Source organism: Sceloporus undulatus, chromosome 2, assembly GCF_019175285.1.
Source record: "Sceloporus undulatus isolate JIND9_A2432 ecotype Alabama chromosome 2, SceUnd_v1.1, whole genome shotgun sequence".
Taxonomy (NCBI): Eukaryota; Metazoa; Chordata; class Lepidosauria; order Squamata; family Phrynosomatidae; genus Sceloporus; species Sceloporus undulatus.
In genome coordinates this window covers 8,306,994-8,328,388 of record NC_056523.1, presented here as the reverse complement: position 1 = coordinate 8,328,388, position 21,395 = coordinate 8,306,994, and the positions used below count along the sequence as shown (strand labels likewise).

The window sequence follows — 21,395 nt, the reverse complement described above, 5'->3', positions numbered from 1 at the left end:
GTTCTTTTTGTAAGTATAGCTCTTTCCACATTCTGAACACTTATGTGGTTTCTCTGTCAGATGAGATTTCTTATGCTCTCTGAGATTTCTTTTGTAAATATAGCACTTTCCACATTCTGCACATTTATATGATCTCTCCTTTAGATGAGATTGCTTATGCTCTTTGAGGCTCCTTTTGTAAATATAGCTCTTCCCACATTCTGAAGCTTTATGTGGTTTTTCATCCCTTTGCATGGTAAAGTTAGCGTCATGGCTCTCATTCTCTCCATTTGGTTTTCCTTGTTTTTGCTGAGAGAAGATTTTATCCAGACAAACAGTGGATTTATCCCTTTTCTTCTTAGTGTTGTTTCCATCTTCCCTTTTTGGTACATCTTGATTTTGGAAGGTTCCAGTCAACTTTCCATGCTCTGTTCCTTTATATTTTAACTTACATACTTTCCCCTCATCCTCACTTTCTGAACAATCAGCATCGTATGAGAGCTCCTCATCCTTCCAGTCTGTACAATGGGTTCCTGAAATTAAGGAAAAGTGTATAATAATGGCCAAACAGAAAAAGACACTTTCAAGTCATCCAGTCTGAAATAATGACAAGTCCTCTGGTGTATAAAACTATATAAAGTCCTATATAGCTTAGGGCTAGGCTACCTGAAATGCCATATTTCCCTACACAAGCCTACATAATCTTCGAAGTAGGGATTACTTTCAGTTCCATCACTACCATAGGTATCCCTGGTGAGGACTCAAGAGAGAGCCTTCTCGGTAGTTTTGTAACAAATCTATATTTTTGTCTCATTCTCGAAGAGCCAAGTGGGATTTTTTTTTAACTTTCTGTCTCCTAACAGTGAGATATTTTAAAGTTCTTCAGCTAAAGAAATCAGAAGTTAGCTTGGAATAGCTTGAGACTGAACTAATGGTGATATTTACATAAGACGTGGCTTGACTCCGGATCCACTTGTGAGGGGGATGACATTGGATACGGCCATTCAAGGAGCAGAGGAAGAACGGACGTATCAGGGCTGATCAGAGTTCACAGAGATAAGGTGTGCAACTAGCTCACAGATGAAGAATTCTGGGGATCTCTTATAAGCAAAAACTAGCCTGAAGGCAAAGGTGTTTGTCCTACATCAGAGGGAATCAAATCTGCATTGTGAACCCTTTCCTGTATTGTTATGTATTCTTTATATGTATTATGCTATTATTTCTTAGATTGTACGCCATGGGCAGGTTTACTCTTATCTATTTTATAGTTTGTATGTACAGCGCTGTGCAAATCTACAGCGCTATATAAATAAAGCATAATAATAATAATAATAATAATAATAATAATAATGGTCTGGCAATGTCCGTGTTGAGAATTAAGTTGTAAATCAGACTTATCAGACTTGTTTGACAAAACATCCTGCCTCAATTGCCTGTCTTCCTGACTTTGCAGGTGTTAAAGTAGCTGATATGGAACACTGGATGCAATTGTCTATAAGTCTTAGGTAGCTTGAGTTCAGCAGTCACCTCATTAATCAAACTCTTAACCCTAAAAGATCCAACATATTTGGGAGCAAGCTTTTTTTTGCAGATTGTAATGTTTTGAGGTTTTAGTAGATAAATCCACCTTACTTCCAGGGGCAATGTCCCATTCTTTGCCTCTCTCTTCATCAGCATATTTTCTTATAGTCCTGTTAGGCCACATCTAAGGCAGCTACTATGATCAGTCATGCCATTCTGAATTTTGTAATCTATTGGGTCAGGGAAACAGGATCAGTTGGCTCAGTCTCAAGGGTGGGCAACGTTTTGGGCTCATAGCCATATATCACCTCAAAAAGTGAGTGACCAGTGCTTTGGTTCACCGCACTTTTGAAAGCCAGCTTGGCATGGAGTAGTAGTTCGAACTAATAGTCTTGGAGGTAATTGGTGTAACATCAAAGGTACTGTTCTAGGAGTGAATGGGCCCTCTCAGTCTGCCCATCGGACTGTGTATGAGAAGTGCTCATCGCCTGTTTGATGCCTAGTTTTTGAAAATAGATCCGTTACCACCCAAATAGTATTCCTGCACTTATTATCTGGCAGGTCCAGAATGAAATACATGGCTATGTGTTCCCAGGGGTACCTGGAGTCAGCAAAGGTCTTAGGTTCTCTAGCCGCCGCCCCCCCCCATCCTCCGCCGGGCCGGTTTGGCTCTGGCACAAACAGGACACCCTTTGACGTAAGCATCTACATCTTGTCTCACCACATTCCACCAGTATTGTTTGCGGAACCTGTACCATATTCTCAGGAACCCCCAATGACCAGATGCCTTTGAATTGTGGCACAACTATAACACTTTGACCCTTAGCTCTTCCTGCACATATATTCAATCTACGTTGTACCATAGACCATTTTTTAGTCAACTCAGCCTGGTATTGTGACAGCCACAAGTCTCTAACGGTGTCAATGAAACTTGAAGTAAAGGGTCCGGTGTGAGTTGTGACTGGGGACTATCTTTTAGGCCTTGACCTCTGGTGGTCACTGCCAGTCCCAACTGTTGGGGGTTAAACACTGTGTCTATTGGGGCCTTTTGCCAGCCATTGTACTGAGGAAGCCTTGATAGTGCATCAGCTAGAATGTTTTGCTTCCCCATAAAGAACTACAGTTTCAACTTAAACCTGTAAAAATATTTGACCCATTGGCTTTGCTTGGGACTTAGTTTTCTTGGGGCTTGTAAGTTTTCTTGAAGCCTCCAAATTCCTATAGTTGGTCCAGACCTCAAATGGGCGGGGTATCCCTTGTAAGAATTAGCAAAATCCTGGAGTGCCCATTTGATTGCAGAAGCCTCCCACTCCTAAGTTGGCCAGTCTACCTCTGCCACTTGAAACTTTTTAGACAAATAGGCACACTACCACAACAATCAGTCAGAATTTTTTTTACAGAAGAATTGTCCTCAAGGCGCATCACTAGTATCCACTTGGACCACAAATGGCTGTTTGGGATCGGGATGTGTCAAAATGGGTTCAGTACTAAACATTCTCTTTCATTTTTGGAAAGCCTCCTGACACTCAGGGGTCTATTTGATTTTCATCGAAGGCCTGGGTATTAGGGCCTTATCTGTGATCGTGCAAGATTTGGTTTACGAGATTCACAAACACACCAGGGCCCCTGATAGCCCAAAAGGCATCACCAGGTATTCAGATGCCCCTAAGGGGCAATTGAAAGCAGTCTTGTGCACATCCCCTTCCTGCAGTCTCACCCTGAAAAAAGCATCTCTCAGGCACAGCTTTGTGAAAAAAAATTCCTGTAGCTAACCTGCTCAACATGTCCTTCAAGAGTGGGGTGGGGCATTTGTTCATACAATATATCTCACTGAGGTTGTGGTAGTCAGTTACCAGCCTCAAAGTTCCATCTTTTTTCTCTCAAAATTAGACCGGGGCCAAGAACAAAGTTGTTGAGGGTCTTATAAAACCCCTGACTATATTCTCCAGATTCTGACACCACTTTTTTCTGACAGTAAGAGCTGTTCAACAGTGGAACACACTCCCTCGGAGTGTGGTGGAGTCTCCTTCTTTGGAGGTCTTTAAACAGAGGCTGGATGACCATCTGTCAGGGATGCTTTGATTGTGAGTTCCTGCATGGCAGAGGGTTGGACTGGATGGCCTTTGCGGTCTCTTCCAACTCTATGACTTTAAGAAAGGTAGATAGTTTGTGACTGCCATCTTTAGAGAGAGCATTAACTATGGAAGTCTTAGGTTTTGTTTTGTTTTTTCCTTTTTGTTGTTATTTTTCCTTCTTCTTTTTCTTTATTTTTCCTTTTTATCCATGTTTGGTTTTTGATTATGTTATTGTTGTCTTGCACCAAATTTTATCTTTCTTTTGTGCAAAACGGAACTAAAAATATTTTTACAATAAAAATAAAATAAAATTATGAAGCACAGAACCTGGGACTATCAGGATTTCTTTCCTCCATCTTGGGGCAGCCTTATAAACTACAATTTAAACATGACTCAGTAGGCATGAATTGCTTTGGATCTCAGTTCGGGAGAAAAGCAGTATATAAATCAAATAAATATTTAAGTGTAATGCAGTACAGGGAGGTAATAATGCTTTCTTGGGGCATTATGAGGAGATCTCTCCTCTGATATTTTAGGCACATCTCCTTACCAGAAAGGCTGCTTTCCGTATCATCATTTTCCCTTTCAGTCTCAATCCACTGTCGCCTCTCTTCTTCTTCCAGTGAACTCCAGTCTGAGGTACTGTTAATTTCCTCAAAGTCTGCCTGCAATGGGAGAACAGAACAGAACCAGGAGAGAAATGGAACTGGGCAAAAGGGTTTCATCCAGTTCTCCACACCAGCCCTGGCAGTGCCACTCTCTTGGTGTGAGGGAGAACTCAGAAGCAGTTTTCAGTTTGTGTGAGGCTAGTCAAAGTGGTCAGTGACATAGGCATTTCTAGCAGGGTGCGGGTGGTGCAAACCACACTGGGTGATACCTCAAAGGGGGGTGTCACCTGGTGCACTTGTGGAAAGGGACTGCCTTCTGGGGTGTACTGCCACTCTTCTCCATGGGTAGACCAGGACCCCAGAGACTGAAGGTCCTGAAAAGAACCCAGTTCACTTGCCTGGAGGAGGCAAGGAGGCTGGCCAAGAGGCTTTTGGCATGCCACAGCAAAATCCTGAAGGCCCTTCTCATCACTGAATGGACCCTTTGGGACTTGCATACAAGGTGGGTTATGGAGCACCTTTGAGTGCCTCATCCACCAACCTTTAGCAGTAAGTAAACCAGAGCCTTCCTCTTCCATGGTACCTCGAGCTACTCCTGAAGGACGATTGGCCTAGCAAATCCGTGTGTGGGCTGACACCACACTGGGGTGACACAAACCTTAGTGACACCACTGCTCAGTGCCTGGCAGGTTGCACTGAGGTAACCTCCAATCAACATTGTTGGTAAGATGAGAATCCAGTGAAAGTTGTGGGGAACTGATAGGCACTCAGCCTAGCGAGGAAGGCCCTCTCTCATTTTCCCACAATATGTATTGTTCCTACTGTCAGGATATGGAGGAAATGTTACCCCAAACTGAGGCCCCTGAGGTTAAGGGGTGGCATGATAGCTACATTCAAATATTTGAAAGGATGTCATATTGAGGATGGTTCAAGTTTCTTTGTGCTAGTGCCAAGACTAGGGAGCTTATTGCACACACTTTTGCCCCCGATCTGCGCACGGGCAAGGTACACGCATGGCTGAGTGAAAACACATTTTATCACATGCCATACTTTCCTGAAGGTGTCTCCATGCCATTGCCGGGCCCTAAGCTGTACCCAATCAGGGCTCAGCCATGTAATTTTGCTCAGCCAGAAAGCTTCCGTCTTTCAAAATTCATGCACCTGAGCCCTGATCGGGGAAGGCTTAGCTCCTTCATATTCCTGGCTTTTAGGGGTACACTCCGGTACATTCCTTCAAATGTCTGGCTTTTAGGGGGTTGAATCATGAGATGGTGTGTAGCTATAACATTATAAATACATGTCTCATGAAGGATCTTTATCTCTTCTTCAGCCCAGTGCTACCATGAGGCTGAATTATGGAGTTGCTTCAGTTGCCAGATGCTGGAAGGCATCAGCAAGGCACCCACTAAGACAACCTGTGGCAAATTCAATATATGATTCATTAAAAATAAATATTCAGAGAAGTTACTCTTTTGGACTCCAGTGCCCACATGGTCTGGGAGATGTTGGGAGAAGTAGTCTACAAAAAGCAACTTTTTCCAAGCTCTCATTTATGCTTATATCTGCAGCTCTTCCTCAGACAGAACTAAGAGCAGAGACACGGGGAAACTATGTCTCCCCTAGTTCAGTGTGACATACAGCTATCTCTTCCTTAGCTGCAAGAGGGATGAAAGTCTCAGCCCCCATCTGTAGGCACTTTCTGCTTCATGGCAATGACAACATGAAATCCACTCACCTGGGAGAAACCACCTGTCTTTTTGGATCCTTCCGGGAAAGTGTTGGAGCAGTTGGGCTTTTCATCATCCATGAGCCTCAGAAGAAAAGAATCATGCTATTGAAGCAAAGGAGAAACCTAGGTAAGCTTGATTCTTGGCATGCTGTTTTTGTTTTGTTTTTTGTCTTGAGAGAAAGAAAAGAAAAACAAGAGAGGTAAAAAGGAAGTCAAGTCCACTTCTACCATAGAAAATGTACTTGTATGTTTCAGAACCTAAAAAAAATCTACAACTCCCAGAGATCCCCAGCCTGTATGTTTGGGAACCAGTATTTTTTTAAAAAACTAATTCTTTGTGACTAATTTATTTTAACAGCAACTAAAGCATAACTAACTAAGCAACATTAAGATTGTGAGAGACTTCATTTCTTTGCCATGTATTTTACTGTTTTAATGAGCCACTGTGGGAGAACAGTTGAAATATTCGGCTGCATCTGCACTGCAAAAATAATCCAGTTTGACACCACTTTAACTGCCATGGTTCAATGCTATGAAATTCTGGGAACTGTAGTTTTGTGAGATATTTAGCCTTCACTGTCAGAAAGCTCTGGTGCCACAAGAAACTACAATTTCCAGAATTCCTCAGCATTTAGCCAGGGCAGTTAAAGTGGTGTCAAACTGGATTATTTCTGTAGTACGGCTGAAGCCTTAGAGGCCAGGAGTTGAATCTCTGCTCAGCCATGGAAACCTACCAGGTAACTTCAGGCAAGTCACCCATTCTCAGCCTTAGAGGAAAGCAATGGCAGACCTCCTCTGAAGAAATTTGCCATGAAAAACCCAAGATAGGGACACCACAGGTCAAAGTGGACTTGAAAGTACTTAACAACAACACTTGGTTTGATTTCAGTTGACTAATATCTCGTCTTATTCTTAAAGTGGGACCCAGGGAGGCTTGTAGAATTTTAACATTTTCAAGAGCAATTAAATGGTAGAGATTTTAGTTCCTGCCGAACAATTAGAAAGTGAACCATTACTTTTAAAAATTGTTTCTATTACAATAATGATCTACTTGGGGAAACCCTGGAAGTGAAACTGCAGAGAGCAGCCCAAATGAAAAGATTCATCAATCTTTGAAGTGAGCAAAGACACATTGCCACCTAAAGTTCATATACACATATTTTAGTTAAAATTACCTAGCTGGTCTCCTGTAGCAAGAGGTTGCTCTTTTGGAGTGTGAGGTCTTCCATTAATCCTTCTTCAACTTCCCCAGAGCAAAATGAAATACAGAAACAGGCAAGACTGAAGCAACAGCTGTTTGGTGAGGGTGACTTGGGGAAACAAATTGCTAATGAGCCAATTTACAGGTTTAATTTCCAAGATCCCAACTTGGGAAACTCCCATCCATCACAGCCTGTTTCCCCTTGAGATCCTGCAAGGACTTATTCCTACTTTGCAAGGAGGCAAAGAGAGATCAGATTAAGGTCTTATGACTCACTTGGCCATTTGAGCATTTGCTCCATGAAAAGAAGCCAGTTGTTGATCATTCTTATTCCATTCTCAACAGGGCAGCCCATCCTGGTAGCAGATCTGATCTCCTTTAGTTTATTCCTATGGAATTTTTTTACCAAGAGTTATGTGAAAAGATGTTTGGGGGACTGCTTCATATACCAGACTAACCTGATTGACTTTGAGAAGTCATGGACCTTGACTTGGGTGGAACCAGTGTTCTGCCATTTTGCCTTGGGTTTTTGCCACCAATGTCTTGGGACTGCTCTGCATCTGCTGAGATTCATAGCAATCTTTCAAGAGATGGCTGCGTCACTCTGTTTCAATCGAAAAAGGGGCAGGAGAAAGACGTCTAGTAGTACCTGTCAGATTATGACAAGCTTTTGTGGATTTCAGTCCACTCCTTCAGACGCATGGACATTATACAATATTCAAGCCACAGGTATTCAAATACAGTTGCATAGTTTTGGGGAATGCGATCAGAAAGATGCAAGTTGTGACACTGGCCATAAATTTTCAAAGAGTTGTGCATGATGGCACAGGTCTGTCAAGCAGCTGGCCTGTCAGTCACAAGGTGTGCAAAGCAATCCATTCAGTTTGCCTAAGATTTAGTTCCATTGATATATTTTTCGGTTGGCAACCTTTTGTTACATACTACACAGTAATGAGAACTAATACATGTAGTGCACCAAGAAACCATTGTTTCTCTTTGTATTTTGACTCATGGATTGAACACTTCCCAGTTTAGTTGTTTTTCCACTCTTCCATTGCAATCATTTTTGTTCCAGAACTACTACTTGAAGGTCTCAGATTGTGTGCCCAGAGAGACTAAAATGTTCTGATAAAGTGTACCCAGAGATGTGTGGATTCATACCCAACACCCCAAAGGAATCCACACAGCGCATGGCATCAGGTCACACCTCTGGTGCTGTGTCCATACAACACAGCGCCAAAGGAGCACCATATAGCCACACTGCTGTGGCTATGGGACCCTCAAAAGGCTGGATCGGGGTCATGGCATGAAGTTGCCGCGTCCCTGATCCAGCTAGGAAAGGGGTGGTCTGTCAAGCCCCTATGTATGAACACAGACATGACATTAGTGAACCCTCTACCTTTTTTTAGTCATCAGTGTAAAAGTAAATACAATGCTGCCAAATTAACAAATGTAGATATAGTTCAGTGTTATACAGTTGGCCCTTCTTATACACGGATGTTTTATACACAGATTCAAGCATCCACAGTTTGAAAATGTTCAAAAAAAGGATAAATTTCAAATATCAAACCTTGCTTTTCAATTTTTCATAAGGGACTGGCCCCGGTACATCCATTCTCCCTCCTACTCCCTGAACAGCCATATCCAACATCCTCCTCCTCACATAATTGGATCTGGAGTTAATCTTTGTCTTGTGTAAGTATCACCATTAGTTCAGCCTCAAGCTATTCCAAGTCAACTTCTGATTTCCTTAGTCCTGGCATGTACATGTGAGTGAATGTGAACCGTTGTGTGATTTCCTCCTTTAATAAGAGACGCACTTCATTCAGAAAATTCTGCCTCTACAATATTCCTTGGTACCCTTTGATCTCAGTATACATCAGGGAAACGGTCCCGAGGGTCCTTGTAGCCGACCCAATAAATTGAGCTAAATAAAATTCCCCTGGAGAGACTCTTGGCTACAGGATGGCTGGGAAGTGGTCATTCATCATCCTCTTTTACAATACTATCTTGCATCCTTTAAAATTATTATTATTTATTTCATTTTTATGCTGCTTTTCTCCCAGAAAGGAACCCAAAGTGGCTCACAAGACAACGTCATTCCAGAAATTGAAAGGGTGAGGTAAATTTTATTATGCAAGAACCCAAATAAAGAGCAAGCAGGAAGTCTTTTTTTTTTAAAGGGAGGAAGGGGTAAGAGTTTGTTTATATTTATGTGTCAAAATTTGAATACATTTATTTTTAATAAAAAATGAAAAAGAAATGATGCCATTCCAGAAATTCCAATGACAAGACGGCGGTCCTAGTTGTTGGATGTTATCGTTTATATAGCCACTAAAGAGGAACCATGTCTTCATAAAGGGTCTTTGTGTTTGAATAAGGTAGCTAAGTTTTGAGGCTGCAGATATCTTTTCCGTCAGCAAAAATGTCTCAGACCTGACGCCACCATTCCTCTAAAAAGAAGTTTCACATCTTCAGTTTTTAGGGATTGCCAATCTAGTTGTAGCAATCAGGAAACAGATTATAGTGATTTATGCTGTAAAAAAAAACTTTGTTCTTACTCATGAATATTGAAAACAATACCAGTGAAGGGTATAATACAATGCTTTTGGGTTTCGTAATACCCAAAATTAGAGAGGTAACAACTAGCCAAAATTGGTGCACATAGATGTAAGTCCCTTTACCATTACAGCCTCTCCAGCATTTAACCGATGTATCTACCGGATGCCTTTTGGCAAGTCACATTCTCTAAGGCTGCATCAGCACTGCAGAATTAATGCCGTTTGACACTCTTTTAACTGCCATGACTCCATGCTATTGGGTTTTGTAGTTCTGTGAGACACTTAACCTTCTCTGTTAGAGACCTCTGGGGCCACAACAAATTACATTTGCCAGGATTCCAGAGGATGGAGCTGGAGCAGTTAAAAGTGGTGTCAAACTGGGTTATTTCTGCAATTCGGATGCACCCTGACTGAGGCCCAAAACACATTGCAGAAATAATCCAGTTTTGAGACCGCTTTAATTCAGTGCTAGGGGATTCTGGAAATTGTAGTTTATTCTGGCACCAGAGCTCTCTGACAAGAGAATGCTGAACGTCTCACAAAACTAGTTCCCAGAATCCCCCAGCATTGAGCCAGGGCAGTCAAAACAGTCTCAAACTGGATTATTTCTGCAGTGTGTTTGGGACCTAGGCCTCAAAGGTGCTGCAAGATCCCTTTACATAGGGAAAAGGTGAATGGAAAAGGAAATTCTTTCTTTCTCCTTTTCCTTTTTTCTCTTCCTTCCTTCAGATCCCTCTCCCTTCCTTTTTCTTCCTTCTTTCCTTTCCTTCGTTCCCTTTCCCTTTTCTTCCCTTTATTTTCTTTCATTTCTTTCCCCTTTCCTTCCATTTCTTCATTCCTTTCCTTCCTTTTCTTTCTTTCCATTCCTTTTCTTCCATCCACCCTTCCCTACTTTCGTTCCCTTCATTCTCTTCCCTTTCTTCCTTCCCCTTTCCTTCCTTCCTTTTTTTCTTCCTTTCCATCCCTTCCCTTCCATCCACCCTTTCCTACTTAAATTTCCTTCCTTCCTTTCCTTTCCTTCCTTCCCTTCCTAGGGCCCCACACAGACTCTCTTGGGGCCCTCAGTGTGGCTCTTGAGGGCCACATTTCGCCCTCCTCCTCCTCCTCAGTCCTGAGGTAACCCTCTCTAGTCCTTGGCCTATTCGGGCTCTTCGCTCGCTCTCGCGCGCCTCAGGGCTTCCAGGGGCCTGTCGGGAACTGTAGTCTTCCATCCACTGGGCTCTGCGAGCTCCAAGGCGCCGAGGGACTCCAACTCCCACGATCCTTTGCGAAGCCGACCTGGCGCCCCAAACCAAGTCATCCCTTGGCAATTTCTCTGGCTCTTGCAAAGGAGAAGAGGGAGGGGAGGGGAGGGGAGGGGAGGGGGCATGTGGGGTTTTAAACTCATAGCAAAGCAGGCTATTAATTAACATTAAATTAAGTTTTAAAAAAGGGTTCAGACATATAGGAAATAATAAGAGGGTGGAGAATTAGGGGGTGCTTTTTGGCTGAGGAAAGAGAGAGGAGAGCCAAGAAACATATCAATAAAACATTACAATATGATTGCCATTAATAGCAGCAGAGGGGTTTAAAAAGCCTTCTTTTCATCCCTTGTCATTATTTTCCAGGGTCCTTAAGGTTTTGAAGAGCAGGATTTGGACACCCGTGTTCAGCCTGCAAGGAAGATGCTGCACGTCTGAACAGAGGATGACACGCAAGAGAGGCCCCGTGGAAGGCACTTCCCCCCTGAAAGATCCTGGGAGGAAAAGGAGGTGAGGATTTGGCATGATTCAAACCCAGGTGTGCCTGGCAGCCACTACACTACAGCCATGTAATGTTTTGGTATTAATGCACCTCTTCAACTGCCATGGCTCCATCCTATAGACTCTTGGGATCTGTAGTTTGTTATCAAACCCCCCCCCCCCAACACACTGCAGAAATAATCCAGTTTGCTACAGCTTTAACTGCCACAGCTCAACGCTATGGGATTCGGGGATTTGTAGGTATCTGAGACACTAACCGCCTCTGTTACAGAGCAACATGCCAAAACAAACTACAGTTCCCAGGATCGCAGAGGCTGGAGCTGTGCTAGTTAAACTGGTGTCGAACTGGGTTATTTCTGCAGTGCAGATGCAGATTGAGGTCCAAAACAACCTGCAGCAATAGTCCACTTTGAGACCGCTTTAACTGCCCTGGCTCAGTACTAGGGAATCCTGGGAATTGTACTTTATTGTGGCCCTAGAGCTCTTTGACAGAGAAGGCTCACAGAACTACAGTTCCCAGAATTCCCTAACACTGAGCCAGGACAGTGAAAGCAGTTCCAGACTGGATTTTTTCTGCAGTGTGTGTGTTTTGGACCAGAAAAGGTTACATGCCCCACCAAACAACTAATCCCAGGATTCTATAGGATGGAATCATAACAGTCAAAGCTGTGTCAAACTGCTGTATTTCTGCCTTGCAGTTTGACGCTGCTTTAACTGTCACAGCTCCATCCTGTTGAGTCCAGTGATTTGTAGTTTGTTATGGTACCAGAGCTAGTGTAGCATAATGGTTTGAGTGTTGGACTACGTACGACTCTGGAAACCAAGGTTTGATTCCCTGCTCAGCCATGAAAACCCACTGGGTGATCTTGGGCAAGTTACACTCTCTCAGCCTCAGGGGAAGGCAATGGCAAGCCTCCTCTGAATAAATGCTACTAAGAAAACCCCATGATAGGTTCACCTTAGGGTCATCATGAGTCAGAAACAACTTGAAGCCACACAACAGCAACAAGTAGTACCAGAGTACTGTGAAAGAGAAAGGCTAAATATCTCACAAAACTACAAATTCAGAACTACATAGCAGTGAGCCATGGCAGTTAAAGTGGTGTTAATCTGCCTTAACTCTGCAGTGTGGATATACTCATGGTCATTGGGAGGTGGGTCATTCCCAGTGTAATCCTTGTGGGGTTTTTTTTGGGGGGGGGGTTGTGCGCCTTCAAGTCCTTTCTGACTTATGGCAACCATAAGGCAAGCCTATCACAGGGTTTTCTTGGCATGATTTATTTGGGAGGAGGGTGTTTTACCTCTGAACCTGAGGCTGCATCTACACTGAAGAAATAGTGCAGTTTGACATTGCTTTCACTGCCATGGCTTTATCCTATTGAATCCTGGGTTTTGTAGTTTGTTGTGGCACCACAGCTCTTTGACAGAGAAGGCTAAATATCTCACAAAACTACAAGTTCCAAAATTCCATACCATTGAGCCATGGCACCTAACGTTGTGTCAAACTGCATTAATTCTGCAGCCTGAGAGAGTATGACTTGCCCAAGGTTACCCAGTGAGTTTCCATGGCAGGGATTTGAACCCTAGCCTCCACTGTCATAGTCCAACACTTAAACCACTACCCCACATTGGTTCTTTCCACGGATAGGTTAATGAAATTTATCATCAAATATTTCCCAGGAAAAAAAATATCTGCAGGGGAACTTCACACCTCTATTGGGCTTCTAAAATCAAGGACAGGCAATATACTACAAAATCCACAAAAGAGCGATATCTTTATTGGCTAGCTGAAATGCTGAAATTACATCATGCAAGCTATTGAAGCTCCACTGGTTTCTTCATCTGGCACAATATGTTAAAAGATCAGACAGGGGAGGAAAAGTCATGTAAGAATCTCATGCCTACATTTTTCTTTCAGGATTAGCCACAAACCAACCAACATGGACTTGGGGAGAGGGAGTAAATCCCCTGAAGCAATGTATTCTGGGAGAATTGTGGGACCCCTCAGAAGAGCAATTCTACCTCAGGTGAAGCAGGAACCTGAAGAGAGCTTGGCCTGTGGTTGGGAAGCCCAGTGGCAGGAGTTTCTAAGGAAAGCGGAGCCTCCTCATTCCAGCTGGGGACCACCACAGCCTCTAGAAGAGCACAACCCATGGGATAATGCTACTGCCTTCCTGATCTCCTTTGAGCAAGTGGCCAAAGCTTACCAGTGGCCCAAGGAGGAGTGGATGACCCGACTTTGGCCAGCCCTCAACGGAGAAGCCGAACAGGCCTTTAGCAGCCTGGAAGCTGGTGACAGAGAAGATTATGGGAAAGTGAAAGCCATCATCCTCCAATGGGACACTCTCACACGGGAGCGCTGGCGTCGACACTTTCGACATTTTCGTTACCATGAAGCTGAGGGTCCGAGAGGGCTTTACGGCCAGCTCCAGGAGCTTTGCCACCAGTGGCTGAAGGTTGAGAGGCACACAAAGGAGAAATTCTGGAGCTGCTGATTCTGGAGCGATTCCTCACTGTCCTTCCACTGGACATCAGAGTTGGGTGAGGGAACATGGCCCAGAGACCTGCTCCCAGGCCGTAGCTCTGGCAGAGGAGTTCCTCCTGAGGCAACGAGAGGTTGACAGAGAGAATGACCGGGTGAGAGGAGATTATTGGGAATGTTGTTGTTGTTGTTCTCCTGTCTGGCAGATGGGAGGAGCAAGTATTTTCCAAGATGGCCGCAACAAAATGATGTTGATGGTATTGAAAGTCTCCAGAGGCTGTTAAAATAAATTGAAATGTTAACCTGAGAGGATTCAGTTTTTTGTTAGAGGCTTTTCATATTGTCTAGTAAGTAGGGTTCCCAGCATGGAAACTGGAGAGGGTTCATGTCCCCTTAATGGCTGTCTAGAAAAGGGAATTTCACCATGTGTTGCTTGTCATGCAACCAGGTAAGAAGCAATACCTGCTGAAATGCCCTATTATTATTATTATTATTATTATTATTATTATTATTATTTCTTACCTTTCTCTCCCCATGTATCGAGGTGAGGAACAATAACAATTAATAGATAGACATTAATTAAAGCACACCAGTTAAAATACACATCAGTTTAAAAAGACAAATAACATATGCACATATTAAAACAATCCACATTTAAAATCGATAATTTAACATTCACAATTTAGAAATAATATGGACCAGCCTGTCAGAGGAGATTGGTTTTAAATGCTCTTTTGAATTCAGATAGCATATTCAGCTGTCGACTCTCTTCCGGCAGGTCATTCCACAGTCTAGGTGTGGCTGAAGAAAAATGGATATACAACTATTATAAAGACAGGAACACTCTCCGGTGTTCACTTTGACAACACTAATAGTAAGAGTGTACCTACACTGCAGTTACAGTGGTTTACAGTTACAAGGTGTTCATATAGTTACTGCTCCAAAACTATTTCTAGAAACTTACAGGTGACAGAAAGATTTTTATGTAAGACATTGCAATGTCTGGTCTTAGTTTCCTTTTCTCAGGTATTTGTATGGGAATAAGTGCTTTATGTCTATAACACTGTGAAGAGACACAATAAGAGACAAAACAGTTTTCTCTGTTTTACTAATGTTGATTGTTTAATCTGTTTTTAGGTTACTATTCATGGCTTGAAAATATTTTTAAAATATATAAACTCCAATGAGCAAACCTTGATTTTACCATTTTATATAAAGGATACCATTTTACTATATTATTGCATTTAATAGAACTTGAGCTTCCATTGATTTTGGTCTATACAGGGAGTCCTGGAACCAAACCCCAGTCCTAGAACCAAACTAAGGGTCCACTGTATTTTATATCCTGCCCTACTTCCAGTCCATGACACAAGGCAGCTTACTATGTAAAAAAGAAATCTATCGCCTGAACAGTATTTTTTACATACTAAATATATATTTTTTGCCAAACAAAATTGCACATAATACGTTTTGTGTTCTTAAAGAAACAAAGTGACTTTCAGTCTGTAGGAATACTAATATCACTTTTTCAAAATCCATTATTTTCTTTTAAAATTGGAGGAAATGGTATGCATCTTTCCTCCATGGCTTCAAAATGTCTAGAAATGTAACATTACTAGTGTCATATCACTAAAATCCCCAACTAGTGAAGGATTTTCTACTCTCTTCCCCTGAAGAACAGCACTAGAAGAGCTGTCTAGAAGAGATGCTAAGTTCTTCACCAAACTATAAATTCCCAGAACTATAATTCTCATAGGATGGAACCATTGGCAATTAAAGTGATATAGCATAGTTAATATGCTATAACAGTGAGTCCTGGATACATACACTCATTCTCCCAAAGATAGCAACATAAACATATGTTTAAATGTATACTCATTGCCTCTATACAGTTTTTATAACAGTTCAAAACTACTTTTTAACTCTTTTGTCTCCATCTTGTGGAATCCTGGGATTTAAATAATAATAATAATAATAATAATAAATAAATAAATAAATAAAAATTTTATTTTTATACCGCCCTTCCAAAGATCAGGGCGGTTAACAGCAAGATAAAATCAATACAATACACAATACAAATAATCACATACATCAAAATTGTGCACAGATACGAATAAAAACAAAGTAAAAACCCCGTTAGCCAATCTTCTTGCCAGCAAAGAGGAAGGGAGACCTATTAGGACTTTAATCGGGGAATGCAGCATGGAATAGGAAGGTTTTTAAATCCCTTCTGAATTGAGCCAGGGAGGTGGCCGAGCGGAGCTCTATGGGCAGCGTGTTCCAGAGGGCTGGGGCGGCGATGGAATATGTCTTCCTCGTAGTAGAGGTAAGCCTAGCCCCTGGAACCCTAAGTAATTGCTGCCCAGAAGTTCTGAGGGTGCGGGGCAGAATGTACGGGGAGAGGCGGTCCTTATATTTTGGTGAGACCCTTAGAATGATTTCCAAAAGAAGTCTAGTGCTTTAGTTCAAGAATTAGGGTGGAGCACTATAGCAGAAAATTCCAAGTACAGTGCCTCACCAAAATAAAGGTCCTGGAATGGCATAGGATGGGACCAAAGCATTTAAAACGGAACTAAACTGATCTAACTTCTCAAGGTAGATACAGCCTTTCTTTGCAGTACCAAAGGCTGCAATCTTATAAAAAAAGTAAATCTCGCTGAACTAATTTGTGTTTACTTCTTAGTAGACACATCTAGCTCTGCACTATAAAGCATTGGGGCCGAAGTTTGTGACATGTTTTTAAATTGAATGTCCCTCGGCATTCCTCCCACTTAAAATATTTAAACAGTAGTTTCAGTGAGTTATTCAGCAATTGAAAACAAGTATATGTTTAATTATGTACCACAGCTTATTGTTAATTAGAACACCTTCAGACCAGCAGCATGTGAAATCCATTAACTAAGAAAAAGCAACCCAGAACAAGTGTGTTTTTTCCAAGCCAGTGGTGATGGAGCCATGTGAAAATTACTTGAGAGGGAATTCCACAGCTAAGGGGCTAGCACAGAGAAGGCCCTGTTCTTAAAAAGAGGGTCATGAAATGCTTATATAATATGTGCATATACACTTATCATACAGGAATACTTATTATTTGCTTCTCGTTTCTGCAGCTGAGATTGGGGGCATAGGATCAGATTCTCTCATTGTTTCCATTCAGCTGAAGTATTCTGGTCTTTCAGATAGCTTTTGAAGAGGATGCTGCCAGTTCCTCTGAGGCTGGCCAGGCTCTGCCTGACATCGAGCAAAAACAGTTTCACATAGAAACCAAGCAGGAGGAAGCGAAGAATGAAGATAATAATAATAATAATAATAATAAAACTTTATTTATATACCGCCCTTCTAAAAACCAGGGCGGTGAACAACAATTCCGAACAATATAACAACAGGTCATAAAAAACATTAAAAACAGATTAATAAAAATAATAAAATGTCCATGCCGGCAAGACCAGTGCTGACAGTGAGGGGGGGAGGAGAGTAACTGGTCGTGGTAAGCTTGTTCAAATAAGTGGGTCTTCAGCCCCTTCCTAAATTGGGCTAGGGAGGTGGCTGAGCGGAGCTCGAAGGGCAGCGCGTTCCAGAGGTTGGGGGCTGAGATGGAGAAAGCCCTCCTGGTGGTAGAACTATATTTCGCCTCTGGAACGGTTAACAATAGCTGCCCTGATGATCTGAGTGTGCGGGGCGGATTGTACGGAGAGAGGCGGTCCTCCAGATACCCTGGGCCCAAGCCATTTAGGGCTTTATAGGTAATAACCAACACCTTGTATTGCGCCCGGAAGCGAATAGGCAGCCAATGTAAGTCCTTAAGGACTGGTGTTATATGACTGGCCCTGGCAGTGCCAGTAACCAGACGGGCTGCCATATTCTGCACAAGTTGCAGCTTCCGGGTATGGTACAAGGGTTGCCCCATGTAGAGCGCGTTGCAGAAATCCAAACGAGAGGTTACCAGGGCGTGTACAACCATTTCAAGGTCTCCCCGGTCGAGGTAGGGACGCAGCTGGCATATCAGCCGAAGCTGATAACAGGTGCTCCTGACCGTCGCATCCACCTGAGATGTAAGGTGGAGCGACGAGTCCAGGAGCACCCCCAGGCTGCGTACAGAGTCCTTCACGGAAAGCGTGATTCCGTTCAGGACTGGTGGAACCACCGCCAACCCCGGACCGGGGGAACCTATCACGAGTACTTCCGTCTTCTCTGGATTCAGGCTGAGTCTGTTGTCCCTCATCCAGCCCATTACCGACTCCAGACAGGCCACGAGAGGAGAGACGCCAATCCCGGTCACTGCATCAGTCGGAGACATAGAGAAGACTATTTGGGGTGTCATCAGCGTACTGATAACACCGCGCCCCATGTCTCCAGATGATCTCTCCCGGCGGTTTCATGTAAATGTTGAAAAGCATGGGAGACAGAATGGCTCCTTGAGGGACCCCAGATGTAAGGGCCCTCTCATCGGAGCACACGTCTCCCAGCTGCACCATCTGGGACCTCCCGGAGAGGTAGGACCGGAACCACTGGAGCGCAGTGCCCCCGATTCCCACCTCCGCCAGGCGTCCCAGAAGGATACCATGGTCTATGGCATCAAAAGCCGCTGAGATGTCCAAGAGCACTAACAGGGACACGCTTCCCCTGTCCATGCCCAGACGGAGATCATCGACCAAGGCGAACATAGCAGTCTCAACCCCGTAACCCGCCCGAAAGCCGGTTTGAAATGGGTCTAGATATTCCGTTTCATCCAAGATCGATTGAAGTTGGATTGCAACCGCCCGCTCGATCACCTTCCCCAGAAATGGCAATAGCGAAATAGGCCGATAATTGTTATGCAACAGGGGGTCGAGGGAGGGCTTTTTTAATAGAGGTTTAACTACGGCCAATTTCAAATTTGTTGGAAATTGCCCATCCCTCAGTGAGATGTTAATAATCCGCTATAACAACAAAGTTACAGCTGGGGCCCCCTGTGCCGCTAGCCATGAGGGACAGGGATCGAGAGGGCATGTTGTCTTCCTAACACTTCCAAGGATCTTGTCCACATCCTCGGTACTGACAGACTCAAACTGATCCAGACTAACCAAGTTCACGGATGCCCTGGATACCTCTACTCTAGGTTCTGCTCTAAGGCTGGCCTCAAGACCTTCGCTTATCCGAGAGATTTTATCCGCGAAGAAGTTGTTAAATTGGTCGCAGCAGGCCTTAGAAGGTTCAAGGATCTGGTTCGGGGCAGGAGGGAGCTGAGTTAGCTCCCTCACTACCCTGAACAACTCTGCCGGACGCGACTCCGCGGACGCGACACGTGCAGCATAGAACGAATTCTTAGCTGCACGTATCGCCTCTCCATAGTCCTTCAAAAGATGGTCTAGGAGAGTCTGGTCGGATAAGCACTGGTGTTTCCGCCAGCGGTGCTCTAGCCGTCGCAGAACCCGCTTCCGTGCCCGGAGGTCTTCTGTATACCAGGGCTTTCGTTTGGAAGCAGGCCTGAGAGGGCGCTTGGGAGCGATACTGTGTATAGCCTTGGAGAGACCGGTATCCCAAATACCGGTCAAGACATCAACAGAATTGCCATCATTTCCATCCATAAGCCCCTCTAGGGCTTCCTGGAACCTTTTGGGTTCCATCAGCCTTCGTGGGTGGACCATTCTAATAGGTCCACCACCTCCGAGGGGGATCTGGGTAGACGCCTTGATCGCTGCCTCCACAAGGAAATGATCCGTCCATGACAGGGGGGAAAGATGACATTGAGGATGGCAGAAGTCTGTTGGGTAAGGTTGAGTAGCTTCCACGAAGGCTGGAATCAAAATCTCATGATGGTATAAAATGCATATGTAGCCCAACCTCTGTATTTGTGAGATTGGTAAGCATGCTTTCACTTATCCGTGTCTCAAAAGAAAAGGTCTCTTTAAGCATTTGGAGAACCTACAGTGTGACTCTATGGTCAACTTCCACTTGACCTTTTATAGGCATCTATAGGTCCTCCAGCTCGATTCTGTGGTCATTCTCCAGGAGAAATATAGCATTCACCTTTATCTGCAGTAAGTCAAGGATCATACCGCCTGCTGATATGGGATTGGACTGTTTTATAATCTTCACACACACATATATAAAATGCATGAATACTGGAAACCAAGCATATTTCAAACGTGTTTTTCTGTAGGGTGAGTGGGAATTGTGTAGTCCTTGGAACTCCCACTGACACAGCCAAAGAGCCCAACACCCGCCTTACCCCATATTTTTTGGCCAAAAGCTCTTTAAATGAAGACAAAACAACCAATCTCCTTCCAAAACAACCTGAGAGGAGGTTGAAAATGTGATGACTTCACATCATCCAAAATGACAAGAGAAATGAAACCTTGCAGAAAATCTTCTCTCGTAGCTCTCCATTCCCTTCAAGGCTTTTCAGAAGAACAGTCCCATTATGATTTATTCTATCTTCTATCTATTGATCATAAGGATATATCCTCCCCACTTTACCCTCACAATAATGCTGCAGGGTAGGTTAGGAGAAAGAATGAGGGATTGACCCATGGGCATCCAAGTGAATTTCATGGTTCAACGAGACTTGCACCTAAATCGCCAAAGTCCCAATCCAGCACTATCCACTTCATCTTCCTGCCCCTATCATCATCCTCTTTTCCTGTTCATGGGCTGAAGTTTCTTTTGGTGGCGTTTCTTTTTCTCGTTGTTTCTTATGCAGGCAAAGGATAGATGGCTGCAGATGATGGGGAGAGATACAACCCAGCAGATTCTGAATCAGTGAGACCACATGGGACGTCTGGGGGGAGATTTGAAGAGAACCTTTCTTTGCAGTATGAGCAGAAAAATGTTTTTGCATGTGAAGAAAGAGCAAAATGCTGGCAGGAAACCCAATCAGAGAGAGCAGATCGCTCCATTTCTTGTAGTATTGGTCTCAAGGCCTCCAGTAACCAGACAGAAATTGATGCAAGTAAGATTAACTTGAAGCATTCATGGAAAAAACAAGTGTCTCGGAATTACCAGACAGGGAAATACAGATTTTATAAAACAAGAGTAAAAATGTTTAAAAGTTTTACCAAACAGAAACATGGGTAGATTTACCAAAATAAATAAATAAATAAATAAAAATAGTAAGGTTGTCTTAATGTTGCCACAAATTCAAAATGACTTGAAGGCACACAACAGCAACAACAACAAGGTTTAAAACACCTCAGGCACAAATGCACAAAACACAAAACAAATAATAAGAATAAGGAAATAGCTCAGCACTGGTTATTGAATGCTGTTAAAAATTATTATTATTATTTGCTTATATCCCACCTTTCTCCCAATATAGGGACTCAAGGCGGCCTTACTCATGCTCTGTTTGAAGCTTTTGATATTTTTCTTTTGCACTATTAAATTCCTATTTTTATTCTTTTATTAAACCCATATTTCCATTAATTGCGTGTATGTGTGCCTTCAAATCACCTCCTGAATTTCACAGCATTTTCTTAAGCAAGGAATACTCAGAGATGGTTTTGCCAGTTCCTTCCTATG

General features: G+C 43.2%; 2 protein-coding genes across 2 annotated transcripts in view; one reads left to right on the top strand and one right to left on the bottom strand.

Moving 5' to 3' along the window:
- The window catches only part of LOC121923544 (oocyte zinc finger protein XlCOF6-like), a 17,010-nt gene extending 11,020 nt beyond the window's left edge, over positions 1-5,990 (bottom strand). The window contains exons 1-3 of the mRNA XM_042454066.1: positions 5,919-5,990; positions 4,126-4,240; positions 107-512 (exon numbers count right to left, since the gene is read on the bottom strand). Coding sequence (XP_042310000.1) covers positions 107-512; positions 4,126-4,240; positions 5,919-5,990 — 593 coding nt within the window. The remainder of the gene's footprint in view (positions 1-106; positions 513-4,125; positions 4,241-5,918) is intronic.
- A 5,059-nt stretch (positions 5,991-11,049) lies between these two features.
- Positions 11,050-20,720, top strand: LOC121921990 (zinc finger protein 500-like). Its single transcript, XM_042450831.1, is given in 7 exon segments — positions 11,050-11,425; positions 13,335-13,891; positions 13,894-13,947; positions 13,950-14,053; positions 17,075-17,186; positions 19,616-19,645; positions 20,578-20,720. Coding segments are annotated over 7 exon segments (933 nt in total). The 5' UTR covers positions 11,050-11,360; the 3' UTR covers positions 20,589-20,720.
- The last annotated feature ends 675 nt before the right edge of the window (positions 20,721-21,395 follow it).